Raw genomic sequence first — 26542 nt, forward strand, 5'->3', positions numbered from 1 at the left:
GCCAGGCCATCGCAGTTCTCTCAGGGACCTCCCCAAACATCACCCTTTACCTCCATTCTTTGCTGAGCAGGCTAATCTGGTCAGCCACGACGCTTTCCTGGAGCTGGTACTCGGAGGCCACCGAGCTGCTCATCTCGCTGGTGTTCCCTTTGACGGCCGCTATCTCCATCACGTAGTGGACAAAGGCCAGGGTGAACCGGAGGCTGCGAAGAATGTCCGTGTGCTCTTGCTGTGAGCAGGGAGACAAAGGGAGACGAGGTTTCGTTAGCAAGCCAGCTCTAGAATGCAGAAAGCGGCAGATTCATGGAAAGACCAACGCCTTGTCCTAGGCTGTGAGCTTTACACTATGGGTGGGCAACCTTTCCCCTGTCGAGGGCTGCATGCCCTTGGGAGTCATCTGGGGGGGGCCTCCAGCAAGCCTCCTGTCCCTCAGCCTCCACCTGGCATCAGGCTGCCTCACTGGGACAGCAGGGAAGCGGGCCTCCTTCCATCAGCAGCGTTGAAAGACATGCTCCATCAGGTACTTCCTCTGCCCCAGAACTGTTCCTATGCCAGATGGTCATTATTTAATAATCCGCTTTCCCACGCCTCTTCCCTGCCTGTGCATTTCCCTTTGTGTGTAGTTCTGTTTGTTTGTTTTTTGAAGATCACACTCCTGAGAGCAGCGACTGTCCTGCTTTAACTGATAGTAAGCCACTCTGGAAGCCTTTTTGGCTGAAGAGAGGGATACAAATGCTCTAAAAAAAACCCCTGCTGTATGGCCTTTAACCAAACCAGTTGCTCTCTCACTCAGAGTCCAGTACAGCCCACAGGCTTCTTTTAATAAACTGGTTTGCATTTAAGATGCCAGAAACATATTTGTTGTTTCTGCTGCTTCATAGGGTTATTGGCAGTGCACTTTTTCTAGAAAAAATAGGTGCCAGTACTCATGAAGTTGTTATGGTAAGTATCACACTTTTTAACAAACAAAAAAGAGGTGCCAGTACTGCATAACCCCCTAAAAAAAGCACTGGTTATTGGGAAGATAAGTCTGGGGGAAGGGGGAGAGAGTTAGGAATGCCCCTCTGAGCTCCGAGAAGGAATGGCTGTGGGGATAAGGCCTATGCCAACACTCTCCCAGGCCACGGTTAAGAAAAATGGAAGGAAGAGGCAGGTTGGGTGGAAAACATGAACACACGCTCCCAGGGCTCCCAACGCAGCTCTACAGGTGAAACTTGAAAAATTAGAATACCGTGGAAAAGTTCATTTATTTCAGTACGCCATAATCATCACAATTATAACAAATAAAGGCTTGGCATATCTCGCTTTGCATGTCATGAGTCTATTTCATATATTAGTTTCACCTTTTAAGTTGAATTACTGAAATAAGTGAACTTTTCCACAATATTCTAATTTTTCGAGTTTCATCTGTAGTTCAAGGGGAGCCACAGGTGAGGAACATTCCCATGGCGCCCACTGTGGTTCTCATTCAGAGGGAGCAGGTGCCAAATCAGCCGCCGTCTTTACAGGCCTGCCCACTCACGGAATTAACGACTTCAAAAATTAAAAAGCTGGGATTGAGACTTGTGCAGAGCCTGTGTTTGCACAGCTCTATAGAAACTGCTGAGGGTCTATAAATAGAGATGAAACAGTGACCTACTTTCCTTCCACTGCCCCCTCCCCCCCCTCTTCTCCCTCCCATCACTTTCATCTAGGTGCACATTTGCCAGAGGTTTTCGTTCAATTCACATACAAAAGGAGTGGGTGGGAGGGCTTGATGTCTTTGAGCTCAACAGCAACCTGAACCGAGTGAGTTTACAATTTTTTTTTTAAAGGGTTGGAATCCCATATCTCCGAGCACCGACACAGCCAACCGCATGGGTTTTGTTTTCATCTGTCTCCCTAGCCCAACTCCTTTGCACACTCAGGAGATAGCAGCTTGGAACATGGAGAACCACCTCTTCGGCCAGGATCGCTGGTTATTTTTAAACACGCGTGCAGCTTTGCAGACAATGCGAAAGAGTAGATCTGACTCAAGAACTGGAAATGGTAAGAATGCAATGCCCTGGTCGCTTGGGGGTGGGAATCAGGCTGCTGTGACTCAAAGAGCACGACATTCAGTCTCCTTCAGAAAGCAGCGGCGCGATCCAAATATCAGGTGTAATTCAAGCTTTCACTACTGACGAGACAGCATTCTGACAACACTCCACTAACATTTCACTAGGTATTTATTACCTAGCAACGGTCTCAACTTTTACGGTTCAGAGCTTTCAATTCTACTCCCCTTTCCAGATTTCACAGGCTTCCTCTAAAGACATTCTCTTCTTCCTGTATACAGATGGAAAACTGAGGCTGGCTTTATCCCTCAGCGAGCTCCTGGCTTAGTTGAGAGGCTTCCCGTAGCCAAACAACAACAACCCTCCGCTCCATTCATGGGAACACAAGCCCCAGTGTGATGCTGCCTTTCCTTCACTGTCCATAGCAACCAAATGAGCCAAGGGAGAGCCTTCTAATAATACAGGAGGGAAGTTTTAAAAAGGCCTCTTTTGCTTGGAAAAGGAAGCAGCTGGGAGTCAAGTGGCAGCAGCATATATCACAAAGATGAATGGAAGGAAATAAACCGCAAATACATAATATTCAGTGATAATTAACACTGCAGCTCTACACACACACACACACACACACACACACACACACACACCGCATTATCCCCAGATGTGGTGCCTAAACGACTTTTGGAACTCCCTCCCACTTGACCTTATCTAACATTTCTAAGCTACAAGTATTGCCTGCAAGTCCCTGGAAGCACAAGTCAATTAATTAAAAAAAAAAAATGTTAACGAACAAACTGGCAGCCATAAAACGATGCCCTAAATGACAGTGTGCCATAGCAGATCAAATACTGGACTACAACCATGGAGATCTTGGTTGAAAACCCCATTTGGCAAATAACTCCCCTAGCCTAACCTACTTCACAGGGTTGTAAAGACTGAACAAGACCTCAGAGGGCAAAGATGCTAAATATTCACCTAGATCAGGAACACCGGAAAGCCGCATGGCGGCAGAGGCACTGAAGAGCTTTACAATACAACATCTTAAAGTGGGGTAGCTAGAATCTTTTTTCCAGCAATTCTTTCCATATCTCATGATTTGTGCAGAAGTAGCAAACAGGGACAGGATGGGGAGCTGCTGTATTGAGCTACGTAAGGGACTGGAGCCCCACCTCAGCGCTGCTGAATCCCCATGACACTGACAACGTATTTTTGTTCTTTTACCCCCAACAGTCACAAGGACCAGCATTTTGCTTTGAATAAAACCCAGGGAGGCCAAGAATGTAAACTTCCACACCAGGCACCCGAACTGTGTCTGTGTCTGACAAGGTGAGAAATGCGAGGAACACTGATGAACCTGTGGAGGACCAAATGAATTTCCGCCTCGTGTTTTAATCTTGGGTCTCTGGGGTGGGTGGGGAGGTGGGTTTCAACTCACTTCCATGAGCGTCTCCTCCGGTAGCTCAGGTGCCTCAAAGGTGACTGCTCCCTCCAGGTTGGCAGTGATGGGGTCGGCAAAAGTGTATCTGACGCCTGATGGGGCTTCGAGCACATCCCCGCCAGCGCTCATGATGAAGTGCCGCCCGCTGAAAGACCCTCCCGAACTGTGAGAGCTGGAAGATCCCACTAAAAGGGTTGAAACAGAGAAGCAAAAGTTACCTAGACGTGACTCTTCAGGCCAAAGGAGAAAAACAAACAAACACAGTTTTATTTATTGATTCAGATTAAGCTCCAATTTAGGGCTCATCCAGGCTTCCTTTTGTGCCATGTTTCTGAATTTCAGGAATTTTGGGGAAACCTGAATTTCCGCTTGTTCTGAATCAGCATTAAAGAGCAGCTTTTCCTGGGGAAAGTTAGATGGGGTACACTCAGACAAGGAGCTTTAAAGCAGGGTAAAAGGTAAATGTGGATGAGCCCTTAATTGTGACATTTTAATCCTCAGCTATCCTTATTAATCCCTTTCCACCAAGCAAAGTCCAAACAAAGCCTTATTTCACAGGACTATCATCCCAATGACAATGAGAACGGCAGTGCTTGCAAGCAAAGCTCCATGTGAGCAGGAGCTTCCTCGTTTATGGTGCTTCTCCTGAAATAAAAATAGTCTCCACGTGTGCACCAGTACTCCAGTGGGTACCCAGAACTTAGTGAAGCTTTGGGGTGGGGCAAATCCCCTGAGCTTCCTTAGATCTCAAAAATTCACAATTTTTTTTTAAAAAGGAAGGTGTCTGTATAATTGCTAGCTCAAGATCTGTGACATAACAGGGAAGCAAGTCTGTCAGGCGGCTCACAGTGTGTGTATGTGCATGTGAGACACTAGATTCCTTGTTCCTAGAATACACACATCCCTGAGTTAGGACACAAAGCCAGGACAGTAACTATGAAGATAACTCCAATTTCCTTCTGGACAGCAGTATCAAGATGGCAGGAAGCGCTCATTACCTGAAAACATTCTGGTCCTGGTGGTCTGCGGTGGGGTTGTCCCACTGGGAGGGGAACCAACAGTGAAGATCACTGGAGAAGGGCTTGCAGAGCCGCCATCCCTGGCCCCAGAGTGTAAGTTTCCTCCACAGACAGCAGAAGGAGCTACGAGGAAAGAATGAGTTAAGATTTTATGAGAGCCATAAAAGATATCAAGATAGAAACACAGTCAGCCTAGAAGTTAAGAGTGCTGGGCTGGGACTAAGGTTCAAATCCCCCCAACTCAGCTATGAAGCTCACTGGGTGTCCCTGAGCCAGTCACTTGCTGTCTCTCAGCTTAGCCTACCTCTCAGGGCTGTTGTCAGGATATTATGGATCTGTGGGAGAGGGTGAGGGAAGAGAACCCTGTGTATAGCCCCTCCAATTCGAGTAACTAAAAAAAGGAGCACAACGAAAAAGGAACCCCAGAGTTTCCCATCTCCCCGTACCTGTGATTTCCATGGGCTTCTCATTGTTCAAACTGTCATTGCTTCCAGCTTCCCCAAAAGCAGCTTTGAGGAGGAGATCAGTGAGGCGACCAGTGCTGAGCGACCTGGAGGAAGGAGAGAAACAAGACAAGTGAATGTGAGGGGACAGACGGACGCACAGGTGTTGTGGATTTCTGCTCCCTAGCAGCTGGCTGCAGTGAAAAGTGCAGTGGCCTTTAAAGAAGGACAAAAGGCCTCTCTAGAACAGGCATGCCCAAACTTGGCCCTTCCAGCTGTTTTGGGACTACAACTCCCATCATCCCTAGCTAATAGGACCAGTGGTCAGGGGTGATGGGAACTGGTAGTCCCAAAACAGCTGGAGGGCCGAGTTTGGGGATGCTTGCTCTAGAAGACATCTGAAGGCAGCCCTGTTTAGGGAAGCTTTTAATGTCTGATGTATTACGGTATTTAAATATTTTGTTGGAAGCCGCCCAGAGTGGCGGGGTATAAATAATAAATTATCATTTTTATTATTATTATAGAACATCAAGCCTGCAGGCCGGGAGGGCTCTATCTAAGGCAAAATGGAGCCCACCTTAGCTAGCAGATGCAAGCTGGCTTGCTGGCTGGGGAGAGCTACACTGAATGTTTGAAATGGAGCTCAGCCTCAGGCCCCAAGAGGGTAGATTTGCAAGGGTTGCCTCAGACCTGCCAATGAGGCAGCAGATCTGAGTTGCCAACTCATGAAGTAACCCATCAGCCTGAGCCTGATGGAAACTGTAGTCTAAAACATCTGAAGGATACCAGCCTGGAAAAGACTCCTCAATTGTTTTTTTAAAAAGCCAGTTTCTTAGAGCACAGGTGAGCAATCTGCAGCCTCCTTTATGCAACACCCCCCCCAAAAGTCCTCCTGAAACCGTCCCATTTTCCTGTCCCATCAGAGCTCCTCCCTTTCTCTCTATGGTTCCTGGCTTCAAAAAAACTGCTCCCCACCTATTTTTCCTGGGTAGTTTCAGAACAAATGGAAGCAGAAAGCTCGTCACTTAGTTTTTCGATAATAGTAAACAAAATTGATATATGTAGTTTTGAAGATGTAAGACAGTTAGTGACAGACTGGCTGCAACACCACCAAGGAAATGATGTCTTGAAAATAGATAAGAAAAATGGATTTAGTACAGAAATTTCAAGGTTTGAAAAGGAATTATTGGAAAATAATGTGAAGTTACTTTCCAAAATGTATAAATTGTTGCTAGAGTGGCATACTAAGGACGAATAAGTTGAATCAGTAATAATAAAATGGGCAGAAGACACTGGGCACAATATTCAATTATCATCTTGGGAAAAATAATGGAGGGAAGACTTAAAATTTACAGCGTGCTTTGCGTTGAAGGAAAACTACATGAAAATGATGTATTGGTGGTATTTAACACCTGTAAAACTAGCAAAAATGTATAGAACTGCTTCCAATGTTTGCTGGAAATATGTGGTGGACGTGTTGTGGACGTGCAAAATAACTAAAGCATTCTGGGAAAGCTGATTTTTTTTAAAAAAATAAATAAATAGAAAATAAGATAAGCAGATGAAAAAGAAAAATTGATAATTGTAACCACGGAAGGGCGGAGGGAAGTCAAGGGATTCAGAGAATCCTAAATGAGGAGGTGAATAATGTGTTTGAATTTTTATTATGTAAAACTTAATAAAAATAGTTTTTAAAAATGATGTATGTTTGTTTGTTTTACTTCCCATGGTTTCAAGGAAAGAATTTCCGTCCCCTGAAATGTCTGAGAATCGAGAGCCTAGATCAGGCATAGGCAAACTCGGCCCTCCAGATGTTTTGGGACTACAATTCCCACTATCCCTGACCACTGGTCCTGTTAGCTAGGGATCGTGGGAGTTGTAGTCCCAAAACATCTGGAGGGCTGAGTTTGCCTATGCCTGACCTAGATGAATACCAAGGAATAGAATCATAAATAGATTAGATCTGGCGCTGGACCAAGCCTCCCCATGTTGGGCAATCCAGGATATCATCAGAGGAAATGACAGGAGGAGGAGGAGGAGGAGGAGAGGATGAGAGCAATTATGGAGTCATTCCATTGGATGCTAGCCATTAGTGTGGACCTCTCAGCAGTTAAAGGACACCCAAAGCAGGAAAAGTGTGGCATCTCTCTGGCAAACTAAGCTATGCACCTGTTTAGCCTGCCTGAGACAGCACTTGTGGTGTGCACTTGCTGCGCAAGGAGTGTCTGTCACATGCCTAACTGCTGAGCTTGTGCTCCTCATCCTAAGGAATATGGAAAACTGCCTTATACCAGGCCATGCTAGCTCAGTACTGCCCACTGTGATTGCCAGCAGATCTCTGGGGTCTGAATCAGGATCCTTCCCCTTATCCCTGGTAACTGGCGATACCAGGGGCTTCCTCAACTACCAAAGCTTCTCGTCACCAACCACAGTTGCTGGATATAGGGCAGTGGGCCGAAGCACGCTCTCTTGCCTTGCTCCACATGTTCAGCACAGGACATAACCCCCCCCCCCCATTATTTGATAAAAGGAGCCTTCATCCTGTTGCTTCACAGGGCCCTATTTGACACGTGGGCAAAGCAGAGGCAGTTGTGGGAGCTGGTGTGCTGCACAAAAGCCATGAGGCACAGGAAAAGGGGACCATGGTGGAGACAAGGATGGAGATGGAGGCGGCAGTTTGAAGCAGGTGAATCATGGAGACGGGAGCCTATAGCCATGGAGGCGGCAGGGCTGTAACTAAGTGGCACACAGGAAGTCCCAAGTACAAGGCTCAGCATCACCATGCAGGGCTGAGAGTCCCCTGCCTGGTCAATGCACACAATTATGAAGCTAGGCGAACCAATGGGCTGACTCAGTTTTCTACCTGCCCCTGCTATACCTGACCTTGGGGTGAAGAGATTAAAGGGTTGCTGGCATGTGGAGCCAACGGAACTCCCAGAAAGGGACTGTGAATATGGTTTGCTGGGAATTCTATTTAGCCTGAGAAATAACCAACGCAGGAAATTTTGAGGCACTTTGAAGACTCCTTGATGCGAAATAAAAAATTACCGTATTTTTCGCTCTATAAGACGCACTTTTCCCCTCCTAAAAAGTAAGGGGAAATGTGTGTGCGTGTTATGGAGTGAATGCAGGCTGCACAACTATCCCAGAAGCCTCTTCAGGGCAGTGGGAAGAACACTCCCCCTGCCCTGAAGAGGCTTCAGAATATTTTTTTTTTTGTTTTCCTCCTCCAAAAACTAGGTGCGTCTTATGGTCTGGTGCGTCTTCTAGAGTGAAAAATACGGTATGTGGATGCAAGGAGAGTGGCAAATCAGCATCTGTCCCACCCCCAGCCCGGCCCATCCTAACAGCAAAACTTGTGTGCATTGTGAATGCCTTTCTGGTCAGTTTCGTACCTGCCCTTGGCTTCTTCCATAGGCCTCAATCCTAGGCCTGCCTGCTGGCAGTGGAAATGACCCATGTCCTTCAAGTCTGGCAGAGTCTTGTTCCTTGTCGGGATCATGACGCCCTGGTGCGCCAGGAGGGCAAGCAGGTTTTGGGAGTTTGGGGTTTTGTTGAACTCAAAAGGAGGCATGACCTATTTTTTTTATTATTATTAAAAACAAAAAGTGGGGGAGGAGTGGAGAGAGGTGGTTCATTAGTGTTCAGTGTGAGAGAGTCACTGTTTGCACCATGGCTTATCTCTGCCGCTATTAATAAAAGCACCCACCCACTCCATACACACATAAACAGGCATTAAATGCAATCACAAACAGGGGCTGCATCTACTACCCCCACCATTTCATAACGTTGCCTTCTACACAACCTCCTAAGATCAGTGGGCACCCAAACTTCTCCGCTCACACTCTTTAAAACTTGGGGATATATTTTCCTGCTTGTTGTGGCAACTGTCATGAGCTGCGCTAGATAACACCCGGTTTTAACTGCATTTTTAATTGTGTCTTTTAGTTCTTATATTCCGTTATATTGCAATGCAATTTGAATTCCATGGAATATCATTTAGAATACAAAACACAATACAATAAATATGGGACACAAAAGCGCTATTAAAAATAAACGTGACTGCTTAATATGCCTGCACCTGATGCTCATTTGCAAATCTCTGTCCTAGATTTACAGCTTTAGGAGGCCACAAGCGAGAGCCCATTGAAGGCAGGGGAAAAACAATACCTTTGTTGGAGAGCCCATTATGGTTGGCAAGGGGCTCCTCTGCATAAACTCAGAGAACTTTGGCGAGGACCTCAGTGGGCGGCAAGGTTGCAGGCCATGTGTCTGTGCTGGCTGGCCAGCAGCGGCCTGGTTGAAATGGGGAACCAGAGGATCAGAGTACTGCTTTGTAATCTTCTGCCGGCAGGAATGCAAATCTGACAGGTTGGGAGCACTGTGGAGACGGGAGCCCATCCCTCGAGAGGAAGGGTCAGGCACTGAGGCACCTGGAGGGACGAGAGGGGAAGCAGGATGCCCAGAGTTACGCATCAGCAAGAAAGAATGGCAAGGGAAGGGCAGAAATCCCAAGGGCAACCTACCAGGTATGGGCACCCGACTTCTCATCTCTGTTCCAAAGGGAGGAGAAGGGAGAACGGTCTGGTCAGGCTGCTCTGGAATTGTTCCAACTGAAAAATTAAAAAGCACATCAATGCACTGACAGACAATAAATTGAACGCTCCCTATAGCAAATATTTCATTTAGATTACTTATAGCAATATTGCTGTTGTTTTTTAAAATCAAACTGGGGCACCGTTATACCAGTCAAACTTCTGAAAACCTACATAGGAAACAATGAGGTTTTGTCAAGATACAATTAGTCAAAGGTTCATAAGCTCACTTAGGTTATGAGTGCTTTCAGATGTTCGAAGCAAACAGTAAAGCTGGTTTATATCAAGTCAAATCATTGGGACATCTAATTAGAAACCTCGCACTCTTGGTTTCTTTTTGAAAGGAATGAAAGATTTATTTCTTCCAGCAAGGTTTCAGTTGAAGACTTCTTACACCTGTTTAGTTTGATTATGGAACTTTGATATTGCTGCATTTTGTGTTATTTTTTATCTCTTTATATTTCACAGCAAACAACTCAGTAACTGGAAAAGTTTCTCTCTGTGTGTGTGTGTGTGTGTGTGTGCGCGCGCGCACGTGTGTGTTAGTAAAAACAAAAGTATAGGAGCTGAGGCCCTCCACTTGTGTTGGACTCCAACTCCCATCAGCCTCAGTCAGTGACGATAGGAGATAGAATCCTGCAATACACAGAGGGGTGACAGCCCCCCCCCAACCCAAGGATAAATAAATATATACAAAAGCTCAGCATAGTCTGCTGTGATGGCTTCTTCTTTTTCTGAGCTCTCCTCCTGAGATCCTTTTAACAGAGATGCTAGGAATTGAATTTTGGACCCTCAACATGGGTTAGCATTGTGGTACCTCTCACTGGTAGTCCCTCCCTTAAACCATTGTCATTTTCAAACGGTTCCCTCTCAGTCCTGGGGAGGAACAGGCACATATGGGACCAAATATAGCTAGGACACTTCCAGACCAGAGTCACTGCTCTAATTATGCTACTATATCTGCATTCACCCACAAAATGCTGGTTGGAATTAAGGAAAGTGCACACACACACACACACATATCGCTGAGGTTTCTAGAATCTGGAATAAGCAAACCCAATAATTTACCTTGTGGGGATGGCGTGTAAGGCTTAGCGCCCCCAAAGGAGAACCTTCTGGAGTTTGGGACAGCTCCATGCTCCCCAGCAGCGAAAGGAGGGGAAGGGCTGGCCTTCATGAAACCAAGTGGGCTGTTGCTGCTGCTTGATCTTCTGACTGTTCCGGACCTAATGGGAAAGGATTTGACCTCCATTATTCCGCGGGGAACATAGTAGGCAGAAAAGCAAATGGCGAACAAGCTCAGAAGCATAGGAAGGTACAGAGTCAGGCCAATAGTTCACCCATCTAGTTCACTCATTTCTGTACTGACTGGCATCAGCTCTCCTGGGCTCCAGGCAGGGGACATTACCTGGAGATGCCAGGGACTGAACCTGAGATCTTTTTCATGACTGGATGCATGCCTCCAAGGCTGGAAACAGTAAAGCTTCCTTCCGCCTTAAGGAGGAGGTGGTGTTGCGGGCTCTCACAACCCCCCCCCCAGGTTTGCAGGGGGTGGGTAGCCAGCCCTGTGCGGCTGGGGGATTCCCGGCTGCATCACTGGCCAGGCTGACCAATCCAGTTGCTCCGGGTGTGTGGCCTGCCCATTAAAGGCAGGACGCAGCCGAAAGATCTCTCTCTTTCCTGCTTCCAGCTGCTCCGGCTTTCCCACCCTCCCGCCCTTTAAGGTTTTCATCTCTTTTGACCTTGCTATGGACTTTGGTTGGTTGCTGTTGAGGGGCCTGGTAGGAATTTTTCCACTTGGCGAATTGGTACCAGCCACTTGGTTTTCACCTACCTCATAGCAAATTGTCACAACTTTTAAGGTTTGGCGGATAGGCATTGGAATATTTCTGGAAAAGAGAAGAGGGGAGGTAGCGCCATCACCTCCCCCGCATATTGAAGGGTATTCCGTAGATTCCAGGGGGTGTGGCTCTGTCCGAAACCTAGGGAGGTGAGGGCATAAGGCACGACCCCTATCGGTGACCCCCAGGGGAGCTCCTAGTTGATGTGCACCAGCAGGACTTCCCCTACTGGTGGTTAACCCTTCCCGGACTCCTTGCAGATGGGCTGGAGTCAGATATAGTTGGTTAGATCTAATGCCTAAGCCAATACCGCTCATCATCTGTAACAAATAAAGTTGTGGCCTTTTTAGCCAATTAACCTTAAATATTTGAGTCATGTGTCTTTATTCTACTAAGGGGGGGGGGTTGGGACCTTGCCACGCAACTTTTCTAATGCTGTAAATCACCTTGGGATTGTCAGATGAAGGGCGGTATAATTAATAATAGTAATAATAGTAATATGCAAAGCATGTGCTCTACCTCTGAGTCTTGCCCCTACACTATCATATCAATAACATCCACAAGTCAATGGGAAAAATGGGCCTGAGACCCACTGAACCTGCAACACTAAAAAGCGGCGCGACCAATGACAGAGGTGCAAGAGAGGCTTTAAAAAGGGGGAAAGGGAGACATTTGCAGCAGAGACAAGAAATGCCACCTTGGTTCTTTATTTCCAGATGAAAGACAGTCACTGAAAGATTGTAACACTCGTGTGATACCAGACTTCGCGGCTGCTCAGCATGAGATGATTTTCATAAAGGCCGATGTGGAAGACCTAAGATGGAACTGACAGGACGGATTCTGTGGCAACAGCGGCAGCCTGACTGGAGAAGAATCAGGGTGAAGCCCTCTGAGCTGATGTCTCAGAAAAGGATACCAGGAAGAACAATCCAAAGGATGTTGTTCGCAACAGGTTTATCTTTTGGTTTGTTTGTTTACATTTATTGATAGCTTTTGCTCTAGATCCTTCAGGGAACAGCACGAACCTCAGTTGTTTTTCCAAGTCCTTCACTCTTTAACAGCTGCAGCGGGAACACAACCGCAGCAAAAGAACAGAACAGAAAGATTCTCAGAGCAGAAAAGCATCACGCTGCTGGCAGCCTCTGTGGTTGCACTGAGAAGGCAGACCACAGCCTCAGAAAGCTGCTGTTCAAATGCAGCTAGCACATTGTGGTCCCTTTGGCGATTCGGGCTCAGACTGATGTGCATTGTCTCCACCCAACTCCATTGGCAACTTGGATAGCAGTATCACACCGGCAGGGGCCATCAAGAGCCTGTTGGCTGGCAACGGACTGGGGTCTAACTGCTTGACACCTCTTCTAAGGAGAAGACCATTGTCCAGAGCTCAGAGGCTGAACCAGAAAGCAGGGGAGGAATCCACACAGCAAGGAAGTGCACAGACAGGTACGCGAGAATCAGAGGGGCATGGAGGGGAGGTTGATTGACCACAGGTGGCAATCGATGCCAGGCACTGGTGGCTTGCAGCACAGGAACGTGCACCAATGGAGGCTAAGGCCCGGAAAAGACTCAATATGGAGGCCTGTTGACCGAAATATTGGGAAATAATAGAAAAAATTGGAGACAAATGGAGGTTGCAGAGCTTGGAGAAATTAAAGAATAAGGTGCAAGATTGGTTACACTACGCTCAAATTCAAGAGGTTTTTATATTGGATAAAAAGATAGGATTCCAGGTGGAGAAGTCGAAATTAGAGACAGAACTGTTGGAACCAAAGACTAAGGTACTTTCGAGAATGTATAACTTGCTGCTTAAATGGAACACACAGGATGAGACTGTTAAATCAGCCATGATAAAATGGGCTCAGGATATTGGGTATAACATTATGTTTGAGGACTGGGAAAGGTTATGGACCACCGGAATAAAATTCACGGCATGTAATGCCTTGAAGGAGAATATTATGAAAATGATATATAGGTGGTACATGACCCCAGTCAAGCTTGCAAAAATATATCACCTGTCTGATAATAAATGTTGGAAATGTAGAGAGGCTGAGGGGACATTCTTTCACCTCTGGTGGACATGCCCAAAAGTGAGGGTCTTCTGGGAAATGATCTATAATGAACTAAAAAAGGTATTTAAATATACCTTCGTTAAGAAACCGGAGGCCTTCCTCTTGGGCATTGTCGGCCAGAAAGTGTCAAGGAAGGACAGAAGTTTCTTTATGTATGCGACAACAGCAGCAAGAATACTTATTGCAAAGTATTGGAAGACACAAGACTTGCCCACACTGGAAGAGTGGCAGACGCAATTGATGGATTATATGGAATTGGCTGAAATGACTGGCAGAATCCGAGACTTGGGAGAAGAAACAACGGAAGAGGACTGGAAGAAGTTTAAGGACTATTTACAAAAACAATATAAGTTGTATGAATGTTAAGTATCTGCACGATTTAGAAAATCTCAGTTCCAGCAAATAGATTTTGTAAAATAGAAAATTAAGTTATAAGTAAGAAAAGGTCGAAATTTAAGGCAACAATATGTTTAAATTTAAGGTATGAGTAAATGATAAAAAATATCTTAAATTTAGAAGTATAATATTTGGAAAGTACAAAATAAGGTATGAAACAAGGTAATAATTTGCTGATATTTTTAATATAAATAATGCAGGGTAAAGGAGATGTGAGGAAGTCCAGTTAGTTATATATAAAAAAAATTGTATTGAATGGTTGGTTTTTTTCTTCTCCTTTTTTATTTTTTATTTCCTTTTTTCTATATGGTTTTTTGGTGTATTTGTTCTGGCTTTTTTGTGTACTATTTTTTGGTGAAGGGATCTTGTATGTATATTGTGTGCTATGAAAATTTAATAAAATATTTTTTTTTAAAAAAAAGGAACGTGCGCTGGTTTCCCTGACCTATGTAGTGGCACCGACATCAGTAATGCAGCAGCTGCCAAAGACTGCATGGAATGTGAGGGCTGACATGGAAAACGCAGAGATGGTAAGAAGATAAAAGTCCCTACCAGAGAAGAATGGCAGATCAAGTTGATGGGATTATGCTAAAATGACCGGAAGAATCAGAAATCAGGAAGACCAAAACTTTAATAAGGAATGGGGAAATTTTATAACCTATCTTAAAAACCATTGCAAACAGTTAAAATCGTTAGTAGGATTGGAATATCACATATAGTTGGACGCAATGGAGATGTAAAAGATTGGGATTATCATAAAAGATGCAGGAGGAAATGATTAACAATAGGACCCACAAAGGGCAGGAGAGAAATCCTAGAGATTCCTTGGAATCTTGTTTTTTATGTTGTACGTTCAATATGTGACTGTAAAGCTTTAATCTGAAAAACCAAATAAATAAAGGTGTGGAAAAACAACAACACAGGAAATAAAGGACGGGTTAGGCAATCAAAAGATATATGTTGTAGAACAAGGTTTCTTAAAAAGACACCTGAACAGACATTTTCAGACTGTACTGGCTGAGGATAAGAGGACCTGCAATAAAAAGAATTCAGGAGGGCAACAGGTTGCAGGAGACTACACCAGTGACTCTTCCTATTCAAGGGGTCCATTGCTTCCCTGACCTAGAAGAACTATAAAGGTTTCCAGGAATCTGCCTGGGCATGTTTCCGTTCTGGCTGCTGGTGCCAAGGCTAAATTCCTTGCTTCACCTCCTCTCCTCTGAGCAAGACCCAGTGCTGACCGTGATACTAGCAGGCAGGCACACGTTGTGGAAAGTCTGAAGAGAAACTCACCTCTTCAAATGACTGCACCCTTGAGGAGCCTTGCTTTTGCTTCCAATTATCAGTGGGAGCTTGGCCCCCAAATAATTCAGTTCCACTCTTTTAGAGAGGCTGTATTTCTCGTATGACTCCCCCATCCCCACTTGTTCGTGTTTCGGGAGAACCGTGGAGGAGGAAATGAAGCCTGGAATCCCGGAGCACCGCTGCTAGAACAGCGAGTGTGAGAGCCAAGAAGCTTCATAGAGGAGGAAGATCCGCCCGCACAGCATGGAAGGAGTCAGTCACACAGCCTGGGGCCGTACATCCGGTGCAACTTGACTGTTCCCCAGCTGAAGTTCCAAGCCACAGGCATGGATTGCTCATGCGGCAACTGGATCATGTGACTGTGGCAGAGAGGCCTAAGACTCACGGCTGAGATGCCTTACTAAGCACATGAGCAAATGTAAATAAACACATTCATTAAAGAAAGGAGCACTCTGGCAGGGCCGATATCGTGCAATAATTACAGCCGCAGCGTTCAGGCCACTAATCCAGCCTTGTAAATAGGCTCATAAAAGTTACTAGCCTACGGAAAGTTTCACTTGACTACTGTTGGCAGAAGGCGAACAGGGCAGAAACACAAGATGAGCCAAATCAATTTGATCAGGGGGGTGGGTAAGTTGGTGCCCCTCCAGGTGTATTTGGACTACAACTCCCAGCATCCTTTACGGTTGTGACCAGGCAAGCTGGGGTTGATGGAAGCTGGAGTCCAGTAACATCGGGAAAGCCAGATGATCCTCACCCCTGACTGAGTTTAAAATAAACATAAAGCCTTTTGATGGACTAGGAAAGTGCCACTGTTCCATCAAGAAGTCATATCTATAACTTTTCCAATGCACAGATGCAAATTTTTTAAAAATGCAAATGACAAACAAGAGTCATTTGTGCCTCACTTCGACCTCTCTTTTATCCACCACACACATACGGGAGGGAAGGCTTCTCTTAAGAATGCACCTACGGTGACACACGTATTCAACATCTGAAATCCCCCAAGAAAGTATGCTTTGTTCCCCTTCAGAAATATTGCCGCATTAACATGCAAATTCCAAGGAATTTAACTTGGCTATTAAATTAACCAACAAGTTGTTCTGAGTAAGCACTGCTCCATGGTTGTTACTCTGCAACAAGATTGGTTAGGATTGCATGCTAAATCCGATATGGTTCACTGAATGATATCTAGGGGCTGCCATACGTCTGGATCTTCCTGGACATTGCCGGGATTTCAAAGGCAGAATATCCGAAAGGTGGTGAGATCTTAGGCAAGTCAAAATTGGAAAAAAGAAGCTCAACAACTTTGATAAAAAAAACCATGTTAAACGACGCAACGCAGAGTAAAACCAACTTTAAAAAGAAGTCCCTGCTTCAAGGATCTCCCAATCCAAATTTTGGCAGGGTAGGTAGCTAAATAGCCCAAGCTTTGAACCTGGGACCTTGTGCATGCCATCTCTCGCATCTCTAGCTAGGGCTCAAAAAGACCACTGCTTGCAAAACCCTGGAAAGCCATTGCCATTCAGTTTGTAGCAGACTCCAAGTCTGTCTTTGGTATAAGACAGCTTCCTTTGACAACAATGGAGAAAGAGGAGTGAAACAGAGACGGCAGGAATAGAAGAGGCAGAGGATGAAGGAATTATGTGAACAAATGTAGATGTACTTAAGGCCGCCCTTCTGTATGCAACTCATCTGGCAGGATTGCATCGTAAGGCTCATTTTGCATGAGGAGGAAGAGGACTGAAAAACAAAGTTAGAAGCATCAAGGGGGAAAATAAGTGAAACAAACACAGTTTTCCGCCTTTAGACTCCCTTTCCTCTCCCTCTTGTCTCCTCTGTATCAAATTTTAGATTGCACTTTCCTCATAGCAGGACCATTTATTGTTAATCTAACATGTTATGCATATTGAAAAAAGGAAAGGCATAGATGTTCAGGGATGGAGTTCTGAGCACAAGGAACAGCAATGATCAAAGTGCAGAGTCATTTACAAGAGTGGACCATTAGTTGGCCAAATGTCCTCAATCAACTAGAACAAAAAGCCTATCAAAATGCCCATGTTTGTATTGCACACTGTCAGGGGCTCAGGAGCAGAAGCACAGGGAAGAGGGGAGATGGAGAGCGAAGGGGAAGAATCTGAGGGCAGCGTAGGGGAAGGTGACAGTGGCCCGAGAGATTCCATGAGCCTCTCCAGCGAATCGGAAGATTCACAGAAGGGGGCTCCGATGGCCAGGGCAAGGGGGGTCCCGGGAGGGACGCACCAGAAGCTAGGGGCCAGCAGCGACTCCCAAAGCAGCAGCTGGAGATCGGGACCAGTTTCCCCACCAGAGCGTAGCGGGGGGGAAGAGTCCCATGAGTCAGGGCTGACCACGCCCCTATCGCTGAGTGAGGGAACGGAGGGGAAGTCAGATCCAGCTAGCCCCCCCGAAGGGGGAAGCAGTGACAGGAGCAGTGTAACGGTCAGGAGGAAGGTGGCCGGGTGGGCGCGCGCGCCAAGTTCAAATGTACAGGCGCGCGGGACAGCAGGGAGCTCGGATTGGGAGCCAGGTCCTAAAGCACGCCGGAGGCAGGGGGAAGAATCCGGGGACTCTTCAGCATCAGAAGAGTCCAGAAAGGGCAACACCCCGGCGGGCAGACGGACCCAGAGGAGGAAAGAACAACGGAAGAGGTGCAGTAAGGCTAGAGTCTTAAACTGGTGTCTAGGGGGAGGAGACTCAGACGGAACTTCGGCGGTCTAGGGTTTAAGACGTAGAGCTGCGCGCTACGGTTTTGGAATGGAAACTGAACTTCAATAAAGACTTTTGTATATAACCACGACCTGGCGTTGGTCCTCTGTGAGCTGGGACCTTGGGCAGCTCTGACACACACATTTTTAGCCTTTTAGTGCATCAATGCTCTGAAGGCAGGATGCAACCTATTAGTACACTATAATATGAAAATCCCAAACAAACAGTTCTTAAAAACAAAGCCAACATAAAGTCACCCAAATTCAAGCTGATATAAAAAGATCTTCAAGGCTTTCCTGAAGTCCAACTAAGAATGAGCCACACTCCAGAGATCCTGGGTCACCACAGAAAAGGCTCTGACCTGGTACATACCAACCTAAGAGCTTTCACTGGGGTGAGAGAGAGTAGCCTTGAGAGCATGTTTATAGTCATTTACTAAAAAGTTCTTTTGTGGCATAGCACCAAAATAAAATCCCACAGATGAGGAAATGGCAAGACAGGTTCCCAAGGCGTCCCTAATCCGCGTGTAAATTATTTCAGAGCAAGACCATTTCTTAATCCCAGTGAGATCATAATGAGCCTTCAGACAAGCTTGTGAAAAGGATGTTGGAGACAGACTAATTGCATGCCACTGGACGTATGCAATTCTGCAACCTGCCGCCTGGTGCTCCTCCTTCATTTCCATGGGGCATATCAGACATTCTCTAGACTGCACCCAGGTGTTCTCTAGATTGCTCATGAACAACCCTCAGGGTTGCTACCTTTCGACACTGATTGATGCAGAGTCAATTATACCAAAGAACATTGGCAGCGAGACAAGAATACAGCCTCCCGGACATCTCAGCGCTATCAAAGCCTCAGTACTCACCGTGGGGAAGTGTATTGATTAGGAGACTGAAGGTTCTGCTCAATCCGCCGGTAGTTGTGGATCTGTGTGGGGACTGGGATGGGGACCGACTGCCCATGCTTGCTGCCTGATGAAAACTGCCCAGGCCGGCTGCAGGACAAAAAGCACAGAGCACTTTTAGGGGAGGACGGGTACTCGGAAAAGTGGAAGGGTCTGTTGAGAGGAGGAAAGAGTAGGAAATGGGTGGTAGGAGCCTGGGAGCAGTGGATAATTGGATCACAGAAATGTGTACGGCTGTGGAGCAGGGGAGCTGGGAACTGTTTTAGCAAACAAAACACCGGCTGCAGGTTCTGGACAGGGAAGATACGTTCAGTGGGCTTCTCACTCCTTCCTTGATACAGACACCAATTGCCCTCTCTTCTCCTTGATGCAAGTGGAGAATGCTGCCTCGCTACTTGCATGCTCAGAGAGGGCACCGAAGGAGGCAACAGCAGCCAGGAGGCTCTGGGTGGTGGCCCTGCAGGCTGCAGCTCAATGGTAGAGCACCTGTTCCGTGTGCAGAAGAAGGTCCCATTGAGCTCAGTAGATCAACAGTCTGACTCTGTATAAGGCAGCTTCCTAGGTTCCTAACTTACCGGGGGTTGTGGGCCTTGTCAAATGCCCACCAATACTGACCCCAATGCTGGACCTGGGAGAACGAAGTTATACTGGAGAACAGTATGGTAACTGACACAGTGGGATTGCTGTTTGGGCCCAGAGAGGGAGAAGGAAAGCTGGCAACTGGAGGGTGTGGTGGTGCCAGTGAAGGGATTTCGGTAGGCAAGTTGTAGAAAGTGGTGCATTAGGACTGCCAACGTTTTTTGAAGGAACCCACTGTTCCCCCAAATCAAAATATGAGGTCTCTTCCACCCAACCCTAGGAAACCCAGCTTGTTTGTGTTCAGTGCCCTCTCTCCACCCCTATAAGAGTACAGAAGAGTATAGAAGAGTACAGAAGCAGCAGTAAGCTCAACAACCCTGGTTGCTCTTTGCTGCTGGTAGGGGAATTCAATTCTCCCTTTCCTCTAGTAGCAAAAGCTCCATGAAAGTATAGCCCAACCCCAGAGATACTCCATGAGAGTTAAATCAAATCTGCACACACAGAGTCACACACTCCTCTTTTTTAGGGGGATGAGGAGTGCCGAAGCTCTCATACGATTTTCCTCTTACCTTGATGGGCTCGGAGAGCTGCTGTAAGGAGGGGAAGGAGATGGGGTTCTTCCTTGGCTTTCCAAGCCTGCTGAAGCCACCAGGGAACTCCTGGAAAAAGGCAAGAAAAAACAGAAGCAACATTATTTGCAGTAGAGGGAGATGCCAGTGCTTCAGCGAACCTTGCCAAGCCTACTACAAGTTGTAGAGAGAGCTACCAGCTTGGACAGCCTGAAAGGATGATGAGACAAATTGTGGAGGGTAAGACTATCAATGGTGATTAGTCATGCACAATGCTGCTGAATCACAGTTGCCGGGGAACAGGAGCTTTTGCACTCACATCTTTCATGTGGGCTTCCCCTGGTTGGCCAATGAGGGAGAAGAATTTTGGACCAGATGGGCTATTGGCTCGATCCAGCACTGCTGCTTTTGTGTTCTCAAGTTGCAAGCTTCTTAGTCACATTTGTTGTTTGCAACAAATGATTTATTCGCAACCGTTCCATGCCAGGAAAATAATTGGCTGGATCCACTGTACACAGCTTGCTCCATGGATTCTCCTGAGCCTCCATGGAGGTTCCCTCAAGGGATCCAAGGGCTCTTTACTGAAAGACCACAAGTCTGTGGTAAGAGCGCATGATTTATACACGGAAGCTGCAGAGTTCAGTTGCTGGTATCTCCAGCCACAGTCTCAAGAGAGCAACAAGGGGAAAGACTTTGGAGAGCTGTTGCCAGGTCAGGGACCATGTTACTGGGACTCTCAACTCTCCAGCAAGCATGGCCAATGGGAGTTCCAAGGACGAGGGGAGCGACATCTAGAAGGCCACATGTTCTCATCCCTGGAGCAGACAATACTGCGTTAAGCTGGTCAAATGGCCTCAGTATAAAACTGTTTAAGATGGTATCTAACACCAAGTAAGCTGGCAAAAATGTAGAAGTCTAAATCAAATAAGTGTTGGAAATGTAAAGAGAAATGAAGTTCTTTTTATCATATGTGGTGGTCTTGTAGTAAGGTTAAGGCTTACTGGGAAATGATATACAGTGAAGTGAAAAGGATGTTTAAAATAACATTTGTCAAAACAAAACACAACACAACACAACACAACACAACACAACAAAACAAAACAAAACAAAAGCCTTTCTCTTGGGAATTGTAAGGACAGAACTACCTAAATTGTATAGAAACTTATTCAAGTATGTGACTACAGAGGCAAGAATGCTACTTGCCCCAAAATGGAAAGAAGTAGTCCCAGCAAAGGAAGAATGGATAGAAAAACTTATGGAATATGCAGAAATGGCGTAACTTACTGGGAGAATAAGAAATCAAGTTAACAAGCTTTTTATAAAAGAATGGAAATGGTTTATTGAATATTTACAGATAAATTGTAAACAAATAAAAACACCGGCAGGATTATTGTAATAACCTGCAGTTACATAAGAGTCTATATTTAAAGAGGATAAATAAATGAGTAAGTTAAGTTAATATGGATATGCAGAAGATATTAAAAATAAATTCAAGCAACCACAGAAAGAGGGGGAAGGAAGTCAAGTTTTAAAATGTTAAAATGATTGTAAAATCAGTTAAATAAATAAATAAAAAGTATAAATAAAATAAAATAAAAGCACACACTAAAGATCCTTACCCACTGCACATCAGGCTGTCCTGGATAGTTTTTCCTCCTGCAGCCTCCACAACGATATCACCTAAGTTTTAAAAAGTTCTGAAAAGATTAATTTCAGGCCCATGCTTCAGTAATTACATAAAGAGCATGGGCATGCACTATTAATTCCCCCCCCCCCCAGGTCTGTGGACATGTGAGAACTGCACATAAAGGAGAGGTCTTTGAAGGCCCTCAAATGTTGTGTGAGCTTTTATATTATGCTTTTTAGAAGAGAGACTGAAGCCACGGAGGCCTCTCTTGCTTCCTCTCTTTGGGAACGACGGCTTCTTCTCAACACCACTAATGTGATCTTTCCCACAATTAGGCTAAAAAGAAAGGGGGGGGGGGAGAACCTGTGGCTCTCCAGTTATAGCTGGACTCCAACTCCCATCAGCCCTAAGCCAGCATGACCAATGGTGGGGGGGAAAAGGGACCTGTAGTTTGGCAACACCTGGAGGCTGCAAGTAGAGATTCAGTACGGACATTCATGCCTGTGACGACCCCATTATTCACACAGTGGGAGGCTGGCTAGACCTTAGCCATGCAATAACCAGGTCTTGTGTGACCTTCTGTACAAACTTGTATGATAGGATGGGAGTGAAGACGCTTTGCTCATATGCGAAGAGGCGTGATTGCGCAAATAACACAAAAGATGTCCCTGGCCCAAGGCTTGTAATATCTGAAAAGTTGGGCCTGCAGCAGGGGCAGAGGGCTCCTGTTCAAGGCACCAAACAAGACCCTTTCTTTCATACTACAGCTGATCCCAGTCCTTACGCCTTTGAGATTTTCAGCCCTTGGTTGGCTGCACAATCCCTCAATGACATTTTGAACTTCCCCAAGCCTGCTGCCACCTCCCCACTTTTGTGTGTGGAGGGTCTCATTTTGGCTAGATAAAAGATTGGCGTTCAGAGAATGAGCTTCCTATTGGGAGCCTGTAGGGTATTTTTCAAAGAAACAATTTCAGTTTTGCAAATCCACGTGTGTGTTTTTTTAAATACATGTGCGATTTCATTTCCGTTTGCAGAAGACAGGAGATTTTCCAGCACTCTGTGGCATCATGGTGTGCTTGTGTCACATCCCTTTGAAAATGTATCAAGGTTGAAACACACACATATGCACACCACAGCACCCTTTGCCTGGTGCCTGTGGCTCATCCCAGCGGATAAGTATTACTGAGGGTTCAAACATCAAAAACGGGCACCAACTTGCAGTGCCTCTTTCCCTGGTAACACTGGTTTCAGGGGACCCTGGGCAAAGTGTTCTCTGGAAGGCCTCCTGAATCTCTGGTCCCTCTTGGGAACTTACTGAATGGAGGAGAACAGTGGCACTCCAAGGAGGGACAGGGAATCATCAGTGTGGCCATGGGGGGCACCATTTTCATTCCCCCAAACACCCCCAATATGGCATCACTCTGGGGCAATGAGAGGAATTTAAATAGAGGCCCACCACAAGGAAAAGGACTGGGTTGGGGGGCTGGACAAGCATGAAGTGTGCTCCCTACTAGCTGGGTCTCCAGCACCTGCCTACGAATGGTGGGTCCTGCCAGTGTGCCTGGAAATGTGATTGGATGGCAGGAGCTCCCAAACACGGATGGTCAAACTCCTAAAACGCTGGTTCCCAACAAGCCTGCCTGCTCAGCTATCTCCCCATCAAGGCTTCTCGCTACAGAAAACCCCAAGCTGAAGAACAAACGATTTCAAATCTCAGCAGCTTTGTGAACCGGGAAGCTGTTCCCCTTCTCCTGTTCAAAGCATGCAATGCTATCTGGACATGAATCTGCCCAAATAAATCTGTTTGCAAAGGGGGAGAGTGAGGCTAACCATGCTAGTTTGGCCCCTTTACTCTCTGCAGTTAGAGGGCAGCTGCCTGCCCCAGGCTGCCTGCTCTGCTCGGGTTACCCTCCCTGCACAACAATGGAAGGAAGTACCCATGGAGAGGGGCAGAGCTCTTGCACTCATACCTGCTCCTTCCTGTCTCTCATGCACTGCTGTAGCATGGAAGAGGAATACCTAAATATAACGATATATTACTCGCTCTTCACCTCCCAAGGTCCCAGTGCAAGTCACAGCAATTTGAAATACAACATTAAAAACAGCTTAAGAACAAATCGCAACCGTGAGAATAGGACGGGTCCTAAAAACATACACCAGAGTAAAGGTTCATATGAGAAAAACGGCACAGATGCCCCTCTGTAGGGAGGGAATGCCCCAACTTTGTGGCTGCCACAGAGAATGCCCTCTCCTGGGCTGCTGCCACCCTGAGCTTCTGATAACGGTGGAACTACTCAAAAGGCTGCCATTGCTGATCTCAACAGCAGAGACAGTCTGTGGGCAAGGAGGTGGTTTTCCAGATAGTTGGGGCCCAAGTCTCTTAGGGCTTTAAACACTAAGGTGAGCATATTGATTTCGGCCAAGATGCAAACTGGCAACCAACAGGGCTCATGAGATTATGGTTGCTGTCCCCTGCCTTTGAGGCATGCCCACAACCTCTTCCGCCACACCATCAGCCATGCCTCTGCTTTGAAAAGAAACCAGACTGCTTACTTGCAAACTGGGCTGGCACCATGACGAAGTCGTCGGTGTCACAGGAAGAGTTCTTGCTGCTGCCGCCAGCCGACTCCTTCGACCCATGAAGGAAGCCGGGCTGGGTAGGAGAGGCTAAAACCTTCTCAGGGAGATGTGCCATCTCTCCAAGGGACTGTTCAAGGGAAGGGGAAGGAGAAACAGGAGTGAAAACGCAAACCTCGGAAGAAACTCCTTCTGCAGGCTCTTCCGCACCAAAAAGCACTCCCAGAAAAGGAGGTTCTGCCAGCACATGGTGTCTATGGAGGGCAGTTCTCCAAAGGCCCCAAGACAAAACTATGCCATTTCAGTGGCCCCAGAACCAACAAGTGATGCAGTCAGCAGGGAATTGGAACAGTTCTTTGACACAGAAAGTCCCCCAGTATGTGGTGGCTGTTATCTCATTATTACCTTACAGAAGTCCCGTTTATGGGGCTAGCGATGTTGTGACAATACAAAAATTGCCACCAAATTTACTTTTAGTCTCTGCTTTCTTATGATATTTAGAGGGTTGAAGGAACAAATCTTCAAATTTGCAGGTGGAAATGAGAGCCATATTTTGAGTTGGGGTTGCTCATTGTTCCTTTATTCCCTACACACTAAGCCCCTTCGGGCGGAGGGTGCAACCGCAATTAGAATATAGTGCACATGATTCTGCTCACTGTATCTCAAGCAAAGGACACTGTAGAGCTGGAAAAGCTACAGAAGAGGTGCAATAACTCCCTTAGGAGGAGTTTTTGGGTTTGTTTTTGAAGTGAGCAAAGGAGGACATGATAGAGGTTTAGAAATTGATGCACAATACGGAGAAAATGGAATAAGCGAACTAGTTTTTCCTCTCTCCAGAACCCAGGTTCACCCAATGAAACTGAATAGAGCAAGATTCAGGGCAGACCAAAGAGATAGAAAGGAGGGGCTCTTCCTCCCCACCCCACCCCACCCCAGTGCACAGTTATATTGTGGAATCTACTTCCATAAGATGTGATAAAGTCCACAAACTAAGGTGGCTTTAAAAGGGGATTAGACATATTCATAGAGGATAAGGCTACCCATATGCTGCCTCCAGGGTCCAGAGGCAGCCTGCATCTGAATACAGACTGCTGGGGGTGCCAAGTGGGCAGAGAGCTGCTGTGCTCATGCCCTGTTTGTGGGCTTTCGGGAGGCATCTGGGCCGGTCATTGTGAGGAAGCAGGATGCTAGACTAGACGAGCCTTCGATCTGAGTGCTTCTGATGTGGGCTGACTTGGGATCTGCCACACACCACTTAAGATGGTTCTCTCCCTTGAAAATGCCACCCTGCACGGTTGACTGGCAGCGTGGTGGGCACCCGGAGGAGGACGTCGCCAGCAGCCACCAGAACGACCCAGTGGTAAACAAGAGGGAGGAGGAAAACCAACAGCGCTCAAGAGGCGTGCATTGTACTTACGGGAGGAGATGCGAGATGGGACGTGGAAGAGCTGCTGGACGAACTCCCAGACCCAGAGCTCGGATAAGAAGGCATTGGCACAGAAGCAGCTGAAGAAAGAGGGCAGGGGGAGGGGAGAGAAGAAAGAAAGGTCATGCTTTCTAGGTTGTCAACAGCGGGATTAGAACAGCTTTCTTGGCTTCCTCACGCTAACGGATTTACCTCAGGTGCCAGGCGATGTCACTGAACTGAGGCAGGGAAGAGGGGGAGGGAGAAACAAGTTGGCATTCAGTGCAACTGCATGTGGCAGGTGCTCTTTCGCTTGCCCCCTGTCTATGAAGCTGTCATTTATTTCACCCCGCAGCAGATTCTGAAGTCTGAGGCACCATTTTCTGGCTTCTAAATGCCTTTGATCTCTGTCAGGGGTAGTCAATGGGCTCCCAGCTCCCATCAGCCCCAGCTAGCATGGCCAATGGTCGGGTGGGGGGGAGTGCAGTCCAACAACGTTTGGAGGGCACAAGATTGGCCCAACCTGCTGTCTGCCTTCTAGAACGCAAACAACTTCTTTTGTTGCAGCACCGCAACAGTGGCATGACTCAGGTCTACTTTATTTCTTAAAGAACCAGGAGTCCTTTCTCCGTCCTCATGCACAGATTCTTGCGGTGTTGTTGCTTTAAGTATTTTTTAGGATGTGGTTGGCAGTTTTGAATTGGAAGCCCCTCCGAAAGTCCTCAGAGCCAAAGCGCAGGGTCCGAAATAATGCAGACAGTGGTCAAGTACACTTGACGGAGCCTTCCCTAAATGCCCTTTGGAATTCCTTACCCAGATAATCTGGAGTCCTCCAGATCTTGTTGGGACTCAAACCCCCATTGTTCCCAACCTCTGGGAGCTGGAGTCCAGCAATATCTGGAGGGTCACAACTTATTCTAATTTATCGATCACCTTACACAAGGCAATGTACCAAATGCAGCAGAACCAGCTGAAAACAGTTAAACACCACCAAAAGAATAAATAAACAGCA

At 46.5% G+C, this 26542-nt stretch overlaps 1 protein-coding gene across 1 annotated transcript in view; it reads right to left on the bottom strand.

Moving 5' to 3' along the window:
• Positions 1-26542, bottom strand: part of ULK1 (unc-51 like autophagy activating kinase 1) — a 112071-nt gene that overhangs the window by 10542 nt on the left and 74987 nt on the right. The window contains exons 12-24 of the mRNA XM_079956516.1: positions 25543-25631; positions 24102-24255; positions 21541-21601; positions 19922-20011; positions 18735-18863; positions 10597-10754; positions 9460-9546; positions 9104-9366; positions 8329-8510; positions 4937-5040; positions 4470-4613; positions 3469-3656; positions 51-229 (exon numbers count right to left, since the gene is read on the bottom strand). Coding sequence (XP_079812642.1) covers positions 51-229; positions 3469-3656; positions 4470-4613; positions 4937-5040; positions 8329-8510; positions 9104-9366; positions 9460-9546; positions 10597-10754; positions 18735-18863; positions 19922-20011; positions 21541-21601; positions 24102-24255; positions 25543-25631 — 1828 coding nt within the window. The remainder of the gene's footprint in view (positions 1-50; positions 230-3468; positions 3657-4469; positions 4614-4936; positions 5041-8328; positions 8511-9103; positions 9367-9459; positions 9547-10596; positions 10755-18734; positions 18864-19921; positions 20012-21540; positions 21602-24101; positions 24256-25542; positions 25632-26542) is intronic.

This window comes from Podarcis cretensis, assembly GCF_951804945.1.
Source record: "Podarcis cretensis genome assembly, chromosome: 16".
NCBI lineage: Eukaryota > Metazoa > Chordata > Lepidosauria > Squamata > Lacertidae > Podarcis > Podarcis cretensis.